Source organism: Arachis ipaensis, chromosome B09 (genome assembly GCF_000816755.2).
Source record: "Arachis ipaensis cultivar K30076 chromosome B09, Araip1.1, whole genome shotgun sequence".
NCBI classification, from domain to species: Eukaryota; Viridiplantae; Streptophyta; class Magnoliopsida; order Fabales; family Fabaceae; genus Arachis; species Arachis ipaensis.
The window spans coordinates 84059430-84070622 of NC_029793.2; the positions used below are offsets into that span (position 1 = coordinate 84059430).

Here is an 11193-nt window from a genome sequence, read left to right on the forward strand (position 1 = left end):
TGCCCCTGCTTGAGCTCGGTCTTCTTTTTTTGAGGTCGAGTCCTTGACTTCGATCCTTCTCTAGTGAAGCCGAACTCGATCATTTGTCGATTTCTTTCCTTGTAGAAATTTTTTGAATGTGGAACGATTTCCTCTGAAAGCGCGCACTTTTGTATCAGCGCTCTGTTCTTGGGAATGTGGGAGGGTTTAATACCTTCATTAATTGGTTTTAATTGCCCCATTTCCCTTGGCTTTTTATTTTGAATTTTGCATTCAGAAACCGTTTCTCTTCTTCACTTTTCTTTGTAACCTCTCCCTTCACTCTCTTGCTTTCTGTTTTTGCCTACATTTTGCCTTTCTTGCGTTGCAGCTTCATTCGGTGATTTTCTGGGCGATTCTGCCTTTCCATCTTCACTCTCCTTCGAAGCTTCTTCCTTCGTTCAGGTTGGTTTTTCTTTCTTTGTGCTTCTTTTGTTGTTTTTTCCTTCGGTTCTTTGGTAAAGTTTTGGATTTGAATGCATGTTTGGAAAGCTTGAATCTTTTTACATTGTCGTGCTCACATGTCGCTGTGCTGCATGTTTTTCTGGTTTTTTATGAACCTGTTTTACTTTGCCCGGAAGGTTGCTCCTTTTGATGACTTTTGCTCTGTTGATGATTTTACTAATGATCCTTTGCAGAAAGTAACGATTTTTTCTAGTGGCTTGTTTGTTTGGGGTGTTTATTTTCTGAAAAAGGTGGCGTCTTTGATGACTCCTTGTTGATACTTTCGTTGCTTGGTAGTTCCGTCTGCGATTGTGAATTTGGGAGGTAGTTATTTTGATGACTTTATTTGATTTATAGCTCGTGGCTTTCTTCTCAGAGTGTTATCTTCCTGTTAAGATGTGTAGAGATGTAGACTTGTAGGTTTCCCTGAGTCCTTGTCCTGTCAACTGCCTCCAAAGGATGCCCCTAGATCTTTTTGTTATGGGTCCTGGGGTTTCCTTTTGTTGCTTGTATTGTACGGAATTATGTTGGCCGAGTTATTCTGATTCGTCCGAGATGTTTTTTAGTAATCCAATCTTCTTTTATTGTTTGTAGGACTAGTTTGGCCATGTCTTCTCGCAAAAATATTGTAGAGATGTCTTCTAAAGTTCCTGAGGGGATGTCTGATTGGCTGGACTCCCTTGACTTAATGTGTGTCTCTGTGGTGGATGCTGAGTTTTGTGTAGAGCTGAGAAAACATCATAGGATTTGTGGTAGCGGTGCCCAGGAGAGGGATTATGAGCTTGTAGCGCCCGACTCTGACGAGAGGGTTTGTTTTCCAACCTCGGTCGCGGGGGGAGCGTCCCTTCTTCTATGCCTATGAGTATTTCTTCAGCCAGTTGGACATTACTTTTCCCTTTTCTACTTTTGAGACCGACTTGTTGTGGTCGTGTAACGTTGCCCCATCTCAGCTTCACCCGAATTCCTGGGGTTTTGTCAAGATCTTTCAGCTGCTTTGTCAGGAGTTAGGCGTAACACCTTCTCAGACTCTTTTCCTTTATCTTTTTGTTTCGGCCAAGCCTGGGGCTTCTTCCAAAAAGAAAGCTTCTTGGGTTTCTTTTAGGTCTGCCCAGGAACATAAAGTTTTTGCCATGTATGATGAGTCTTTTAAGGATTTTAAGAACTATTTCTTTAAAGCTCGAGCTGTTGAGAGGGCCCGCCCCTTTTTTTTTATGAGAATGATGAGCCTGATTTTCCTCTAGAATGGCAAAAGAATGTGTCAGTGTCTCGTTATACATGGGAGATGCTTGATGAGGTTGAGCGGGCTTTTGTAATTGTTCTTGAAAATATATGGGGGAAACCGCCCCACCTTGATACAAAAAGGTTTCTGGGGTACCCGTCCCTGGTTCGAACTGCTTTGGGTACTGTCTGACTTGTTTTTATACTTGTTTTTAGCTTTGCTTCCTCTTTTTGTGATTGTAACCCATTACTGTGGTTGATTCTGTTTTTTAGAGATGTCTAAAAATAATGACTCTATGAAGGCCTTCAAAAAGGCAAGGAAGGCTGTTGCTGCTCAAAATATATCGGCCAGGGTGGCAGGAGAGGAATCTTCTCAAGTTCAGGTGAAGCCACCCATGCCAAGTTCACCTGGGCCGAGGAAGGTGATCCCTACTCCTTGGGTTCATCTGGCCGACCCTCTACAGACTTCTGTCGTTACCTCTGGTGCTCCTCCCAACAAAAAACAAAAAACAATTGAGCCTTTTGATGATTTGGATTTTTGATGGTTTAGAATTTCACAAATGAATTCTCGTTGCAAGTATAGTTCCTAAACCAAACAATAATCCTTTCATACAAAAAAGATTGTTTGTCACTAGTACAAACCCCTAAGATTTATAAACCGAAGTATTGGACCTCGGGTCGTTCTCCCTAGGAATTGTAATGAAGTGTCTTGTTATTGGTTGTGAATTATATTTGGGGTTTTTAAGCTTTTGGACAAGAAATATAAATGGCAAAGAAAATAAACTAACAACTAACAAAGCTCTTGGCAAGATATGAGAACTAGAAGTCCTATCCTAGTTATCCTTCTCAATTGTGATGAGAATTGTTCATTGCTACCACTTAGTTAACCCTTACTAAAGAAAGGAAAGTCAAGTGGATGAATTGACTTGAGCCACAAGTTCTAGCCAACTCCCAAGGAAAGACTAGCTTTAGTGCACTCCAAATCAATTAGCAATCTCTCCAATTATCAATCAACAAAGGAATTACATTAGAAGAAGAATCCTACAAGTGCAATAGAGGAGAGGAACGAAAATTAGAAGAGAGAATAAGAAGAAATAGATCTAGATCTAAGAACTAATCTAATCCTAATCCTAGAGAGAAGAGAGAGCTTCTCTCTCTAGAAACTAACTACAAAGCTAAACTAAACTAATTGGTAACTAACACATGTTTCCCTCTTCACTCCTTGGGTTAAATAGCATCAGAAATGAGTTGGATTGGGCCCACAAGGCTTTAGAATTCGTTGGCCACGTTTTGCTTTAAGTGAACTAGGTGGCAGCAACGGCGCGTGCGTGTACTTTGCGCGTGCGCGTCACCATACGTGTAGCAACTATGGAAAATCTTATATCGTTTCGAAGCCCCGGATGTTAGCTTTCTAACCCAACTAGAACCGCATCATTTGGACCTAATCAACATTTATTCAATGTAACCTATCTATATGCATCCTATCTACATGAATGCAACTAGATGCAAAATGGTTGTACCTACTTGGTTAAAAAATAAATCAATCCTCCAAGTCATTCATGCACAAGTAGGGTCAAGATCATATAACGATTCACGAATCCTACCAATTCAAATATAAAAATTGAAGTTCAAATAGACTTGCAAGAAGAACGCTTGTGAAAGCCGGGAATCAAGGAATTGAGCATCGAACCCCTCACCGGAAGTGTTTGCACTCTAGTCACTCGGTGTTTGGGGTTGATTCACTCAATTCTCCCCTAATCATGCTTCCCAAGATTTGTTTTTCATATAACAATCAACAATTATTCAATGCACGCATACAATTATCATGAGGTCTTTTCCTTAGGTTGTAATGGAGCTAGGGTTAAGGTAAGGTCATATTTGGCTAGTGGACTTAGGATTTGAATCTTTGATTAACTGAAACTTTTCCACCTAACCTATATAATGACCTATGCAATTAAGTACTAATCTAACTACCCATTCCTCACTTTTTCACATACTCATGCATTTTCTTTTCATTTCACAATACTTATGCATTGATTCTTATTGAGCTTCACTTTGGGGCATTTTGTCCCCTTTATTGCTCTTCTTTTTTTTCTTTCTTTTTCTATATACATTTTTTTTCTTTTCTTTTCTTTTTTTCTTTTTCACTTTTATTTCTTTTTTCTTTCAAACTATACACAAGAACATCAATGCATAAGGTCTATACATTTAATCAATACATGAGTATGTACCAATTCCCCAATATTAAAAATACAAAACACAAACACCCTTTTATCCCAACCAATGTCCCAAAGTTTTCCCACTCTTGGATGACACTCACACTCACTAGCCTAAGCCAATCAAAGATCCAAATAAAGGACATTCATTGTTTTCCGCTTTAAGGCTTGTAATGTGCTAAAATAAGAATAAGTGGGTTAAGCGTAGGCTCAAAATCGGCTAACAAAGGAGAGTAAAAGGTAAGGCTATTTGGATAAGTGAGCTAATGAAATGATGGCCTCAATCCTATAAATGCATGAATACAAGGAATAATGGGACATATAGATTCAAACAAATCAAAGATTACAATCATAGAAAGAGAACAATTACACGTAAGAAGGAAAATGAGTGGTTATAAGATGTAACCACGCAATTAGGCACAAATCTCACTTGCTTATGTTCTTAGCTCAAAAACCATGTTCCAAAATACATTCTTTCAAGCAAGTTCAACAAAAAGTTTCAAATTGTTTTGTGTTTTTTTTTTTTTAGTATTTTATTTATTTATTTATTTATCATTATTATACTATTATTATTATTTTGTTATTAAAAAAAATTTCATTTATATTAAAAGGAAAAAAAATTTTCTAAGAGAGGAAGGAGAAAAAAAAAATTAGAAAGAAAGAAGAAGAGAGGAGGAAGGAGGAAGGAGAAAAGCAGGGAGCAAATCCGCGCGCTTTACGCGTGGATGCAGCAGGGACGATCCGCGCGCAAACTAACAAGCAATCCAAAAATCAAGCTATTCACAATATTCACATATATACAATAACCAATAACATAACACCATTGCAACTCCCCGGAAACGGCGCCATTTTGATGATTTGGATTTTTGATGGTTTAGAATTTCACAAATGAATTCTCGTTGCAAGTATAATTCCTAAACCAAACAATAATCCTTTCATACAAAAAAGATTGTTTGTCACTAGTACAAACCCCTAAAATTTATAAACCGAAGTATTGGACCTCGGGTCGTTCTCCCTAGGAATTGTAATGAAGTGTCTTGTTATTGGTTGTGAATTATATTTGGGGTTTTTAAGCTTTTGGACAAGAAATATAAATGGCAAAGAAAATAAACTAACAACTAACAAAGCTCTTGGCAAGATATGAGAACTAGAAGTCCTATCCTAGTTATCCTTCTCAATTGTGATGAGAATTGTTCATTGCTACCACTTAGTTAACCCTTACTAAAGAAAGGAAAGTCAAGTGGATGAATTGACTTGAGCCACAAGTTCTAGCCAACTCCCAAGGAAAGACTAGCTTTAGTGCACTCCAAACCAATTAGCAATCTCTCCAATTATCAATCAACAAAGGAATTAGATTAGAAGAAGAATCCTACAAGTGCAATAGAGGAGAGGAACGAAAATTAGAAGAGAGAATAAGAAGAAATAGATCTAGATCTAAGAACTAATCTAATCCTAATCCTAGAGAAAAGAGAGAGCTTCTCTCTCTAGAAACTAACTACAAAGCTAAACTAAACTAATTGGTAACTAACACATGTTTCCCTCTTCACTCCTTGGGATAAATAGCATCAGAAATGAGTTGGATTGGGCCCACAAGGCTTTAGAATTCGTTGGCCACGTTTTGCTTTAAGTGAACTAGGTGGCAGCAACGGCGCGTGCGCGTACTTTGCGCGTGCGCGCCACCATACGTGTAGCAACTATAGCAAATCTTATATCGTTTCGAAGCCCCGGATGTTAGCTTTCTAACCCAACTAGAACCGCATCATTTGGACCTCTGTAGCTCAAGTTATAGTCGTTTAAGTGCGAAGAGGTCGGCTTGACAGCTTTCCGGTTCTTTCATTTCTTCATGAGTTCTCCACCTTTTCATGCTTCTTTCTTCATTCCTTTGATCCAATCTTTGCCTTCTAAATCTGAAATCACTTAGCAAACATATCAAGGCATCTAATGGAATCAAGGAGAATTAAATTTAGCTATTTTAAGACCTAAAAAGCATGTTTTCACTCTTAAGCACAATTAAAGGAGAATATACAAAACCATGCTATTTCATTGAATAAATGTGGGTAAAAGGTGATAAAATCCCCTAAATTCAATACAAGATAAACCGTCAAATTGGGGTTTGTCACCTTTCAACCTTGATGCTCCTAACTTTGATGCGGTGGAGTTTGTCGATCAGCAGATCGGTCCTTATGGTGCCCTCCCTATGGATGATGTATCACTCCTTCGCTATTTAGATTTTATAACTTGGAGCAGCATTAAGATGGCACATATGGGAGCTGCCATGCATCAAACTGCCCAAAATCTTTCCCTTCATGCTACCAAAGCCTTCATGGAGGAGGCTAAACAGGAGTTCGATCGGATGAAGGGCTTCAAGGAGGAGCTTGAAGTGAAAGTGACCAAACTGGAGAAAGAGTTGAAGAGAGAGAAGGCTAGCTCTCTTGCCTTGGCAGCTTCTGTGAGGTTGGCCGAGGACACGGCATTGAGGCATAAAGACAACTACGTCACATCCTATCGGGAGGTAATGCGTCTGAGGGAGGAGTTGGAGTCTGCCCGAGTTGATTACTCCGAGCTCCAGGGTCACCTTGTTGGCAGCGTAAATGCTACTTATGAGAACCTGAAGGAGCAGGTTCGAGTTCTTGCTCCTGAGGTCGACCTTACTCTCTTCAGCCTGGATAATGTTGTGAGGGATGGTAAGATTGTCCCTGACGACCCGGATGATGATGATGTCGAACCTCCCGCTGCGCCTGCTTCCAAAGTGTCGACTTCTACAGTTCCTCCAGAATTAGATCCTGATTGCCAAATTTTGAATAGGGATGATGGCACAGTGGATGCAGTGCCTCTCCAGGCTCACCCTCCTTCACCTCGTGTTGATGCTGCCGAGAAGGCTTCGGATCTTAGCTGAAATTTCTCTTTGTTTGTGTATATTGCCCGGCTTGTGGGCTACTAAACTCTTTATTTTGGAATTGATGTTTTGCTGAGTGTTGACATTTTTTAGTTGCTTGTTTAGCAACCTTATTTTGAAAAACAAAAAATAGCTTCCAAGTCCTTGGGGCTAATTTGGGTAGCCTCTTTGAACTTGTTTTTAGTATATCTCCACGCCTTTAATATCATGTCTATCTTTATCTTATCTTGGCACCTTTTTTAGGTTTTTGGTAGTGCTGGAACTTTTCGTTGTATAACACTAAGGTCGCCGATTTCATTATGTTGGTTTTGTCCGAGCTATTGTTGATAATCTTCTTTTTTGGACCCCTTTTTAGGTCTCTTTCAGGGATTATTTTGGTAGCTTTATGTTTTGGACCGACTTCTTCGCGTTGATTTCTTCTAAGTTATTTTTGTAATCCTCTTTCTTGGACATTTTTCAGGTCTCTTTCAGGGATTACTTTTATAACTTTTATGTTTTGGGCCGACTTCATCATGTCGAGCCCTTCTAAGTTATTTTTGTAATCCTCTTTCTTGGACCTTGCTCAGGTCTCTTTCAGGGATTATTTTTATAACTTTTATATTTTGGGCCGACTTCGTCATGTCGAGCCCTTCTAAGTTATTTTTGTAATCCTCTTTCTTGGACCTTGTTTAGGTCTCTTTCTGGGATTACTTTTATAACTTTTATATCTTGGGCCGACTTCGTCATGTCGAGCCCTTCTAAGTTATTTTTGTAATCCTCTTTCTTGGACCTTGTTCAGGTCTCTTTCAGGGATTACTTTTATAACTTTTATGTTTTGGGCCGACTTCGTCATGTCGAGCCCTTCTAAGTTAAAGTAATCCTATTTTATAGGGTTGGCCAGACCTCTTTCCAGGGTTTACTTATAACTTGGTTTGACTTGGTCCGACTTCTTAACGTCGGCCAGCCTTTAAGTTATTATTTAGCAATCCATTAAGACCTCGTCAGGTCTTTTCTCCGGATCACTTTCGATAACTTCTTGCATTATTCTATTTTCATCTTTTCCGATTTGTAGGAGGTGAGTTCAATCCTCGTTTAGTCGACCTTTAGATGAATTTGGTTTTCATCTCTGTTGGTCTTTATCGTGATCGTGCAGTGAATTTGTTTTTCACTTTCTGCCAATCTGTTGCTTTATAATCGGACGATGAAAGTTTCAGATTAATGCGTCTTGAAAACTTGTAGAACATCTAATATATTTTATTTAAAAGAAAATGAAAATATGTACATACGGAGTTTTTATCCTTTTGAGTCGGATAATTTCTGGATCTCAACTTGGTGCCTCATTAAAAAACCTTTTCAGGAAAAAGAGTGCATCTTATGTTGAGATCTTTTACCGTCTCTAGCTATAGTACCTTCTTAGGTTGCAAGCATGCCACGGCCTAGGAAGCTCTCGCCCATCGAGTTCGGATAGTCCGTAGTAGCCCTTCCCAAGTACTTCTATGACTCGGTAGGGTCCTTTCCAGTTTGCTGCCAGCTTTCCTTCTCCAGGTCGAGTTGTTCCAATATCATTTCGAATTAGGATGAGATCATCTTCAACGAAACCTCTTGTCACTACCTTTTTATTATATCTGGAAGCCATTCGACGTTTTAGTGCTTCTTCCTTTATCCGATCTCTTTCCTGGATTTCAAGAAGTAGGTCGAGCTCTTCCCTTTGAAGTTGGGAGTTGGCTTCCTCATTGTAATGGACCACTCTAGGCGACCCTTCCTCGATCTCCACTGGGATCATTGCCTCCGTCCCGCATGCTAATCGGAAGGGTGATTCTTTTGTGGTGGAATGTGGCGTTGTTCGATATGCCCATAGGACATGTGGAAGCTCTTCGGCCCAAGCTCCCTTTGTGTCTTGTAATCTCCGTTTTAGCCCAGCCAATATGACTTTGTTGGCAGCTTCGGCTTGTCCATTGGCTTGGGGATGTTCGACGGAAGTGAACTGGTGCTTTATGTTCAAGTCCGCTACTAATTTTCTGAAGCCTGCATATGTGAATTGTGTGCCATTGTCTGTGGTGATGGAGTATGGAACCCCGAACCTTGTGACAATGTTCCTATATAGGAATTTTTAACTTCTTTGAGCAGTGGCGTTAGCTAGGGGTTCTGTCTCGATCTACTTTGTGAAATAGTCTACCCCTACTATGAGGAATTTAACTTGTCCCGATCTTTGAGGAAAAGGTCTGAGAAGGTCGAGTCCCCATTTCCAAATGGCCAAGGTGAGGTTACGCTGATGAGCTCCTCTGGCGGGGCAATGTGAAAGTTGGCATGTTTTGTATAGTTGGCCAATAAAATCCTGCCCGGAGTACTTTTTTGGTGAGCGCTTCTGCTCCGAGATGATTGCCACAGATGCCACTGTGTATTTCTTCTAGAACTTCCTTCGTGTTCGAAGTTGGTACACATTTTAACAATGGTATTGAAATTTCTCTTTTGTATAGAGTATTGTTTATGATAGTGTAGTATTGTGCCTCCCGTTTTAATCTTTTTTCCTCCTTCTCATCTGTAGGAAGTGTTTCTGTTTTGAGGTAGTTAATTATAGGAGTCATCCATCCTTGATCTAGACCTGTTATGGCTAGGACTTTTTCCTCTTCCGAGATTGACGGGTTCTGTAGTATTTCCTGGATGAGGCTTCTATTGTTGCCTCCTGGTTTGGTGCTGGCTAGTTTTGAGAGTGCGTCAGCTCGGGCATTCTACTCGCATGGTATGTGGCGGATCTCATATTCCTAGAATTGTCCGAGCTATTCCCTGGTTTTGCCCAGATACTTTTTATATTGGGGTCCTTGGCTTGGTAGCTCCCCGTTCCTGTGAGTCACTGAAGGTGATGAGTCTTTGAGCTCCGACCTCTTTAGCCAGCTTTAAACTAGCTAGTAGTGCCTCATATTCCGCCTGGTTGTTTGAGGCAGGGAACCCGAATTTGAGAGAGAGTTCGATTTGGGTTCTTTGATTACTTTCAATTATCACACCTGCGCCGCTTCCAGTCTTTTTCGAGGAACCGTCCACGTAGAGATTCCATTCTGTGGGGGTTTTCGGGGTGTCTGTAAATTCTGCAATGAAGTCGGCTAAGTACTGTGATTTGATGGCTGTCCGAGCTTCATATTAGAGGTCAAACTCGGATAACTCGACTGCCCATTGTAAAATTCTGCCTGCTAGATCTATTTTCTGCAATATCCCTTTTATGGGCTGGTTGGTCCGAACCTTAATGGTGTGAGCTTGGAAGCACGGGCGAAGTCGTTGAGATGTTAGTATGAGAGCATAGGCAAACTTTTCTATTTTTTGGTAGTTTAGCTCGGATCCTTGTAATGCTTTACTGATGAAGTATACGGGTTGTTGCCCACTGTTCTCTTCTCGAACTAGTGCTGAGGCTACTGCCCGACTCCCTACCGCGAGGTATAATATGAGTGGTTCTCCTTCTGGTGGTCGAGATAGGATAGGTAGCCGTCCTATAAATCTTTTGAAATCTTGGAAGGCTTGTTCGCACTCTGTTGTCCATTCGAACTTCTTTCCTTTCCTTAGAGTAGCATAGAAGGGAAGATATCTTATTGCTGATCCTGCTAGGAATCTGGATAAGGCTGCCAGGCTCCCGTTGAGTTATTGTACCTCTTTGACACAAGTTGGGCTCTTCATGTTGAGTATGGCCTGGAATTTATCCGGATTTGCCTCAATTCCTCTTTGTGTGAGCATAAAACCTAAGAACTTTCCTGCTTCTACTGCAAAGGTGCATTTTGTAGGATTGAGTCGCATGCCATGCTTCCTTATAGTGTTGAACACTTGGACCAGGTCGGACAATAATATCTCTTCACTTTGTGTCTTTATTAACATGTCATCCACGTAGACATCCATGACTTTTCTGATATGATCTGAATAGATTTTATTTATTAGCCTTTGATAAGTAGCTCCCGTGTTCTTGAGGCCAAAAGGCATTACAATGTAGCAGTAATTCACTTTTGGTGTTAAAAATGAGGTTTTTTCTTGATCAGGTGGATACATGGGGATTTGATTGTATCCGGAATATGCATCCATAAACGAGAGGTATTTATATCCGGAGGAAGCATCTACCAGAGAGTCGATACTTGGGAGTGGATAAGGGTCTTTTGGGCAGGCTTTGTTGAGATCTGTATAGTCGGTGCACATTCGCCACATCCCGTTTGATTTTTTCACCAAGACGACATTAGCTAACCATAGTGGGTACTTGACTTCTCTTAAGAATCCTGCCTCCAGTAGAGCTTGTACCTGCTCTTCCACAGCTTGGGATCTTTAGGGTCCGAGCTTTTTATGCCTCTGTTGTACTGGCCGAGATCCAGGGTAGACTGTTAGCTTATGACACATTAACTCGGGGTCTATGCCTGGCATGTCTGCAGCCTTCCACACAAAGAGGTCGACGTT

The 11193-nt window shown here is 40.6% G+C and overlaps 1 protein-coding gene across 1 annotated transcript in view; it reads left to right on the forward strand.

The window, feature by feature from the left end:
- Positions 1 to 6792, forward strand: part of LOC107615647 — a 79831-nt gene extending 73039 nt beyond the window's left edge. The window contains exon 2 of the mRNA XM_016317693.1: positions 6702 to 6792. Coding sequence (XP_016173179.1) covers positions 6702 to 6792 — 91 coding nt within the window. The remainder of the gene's footprint in view (positions 1 to 6701) is intronic.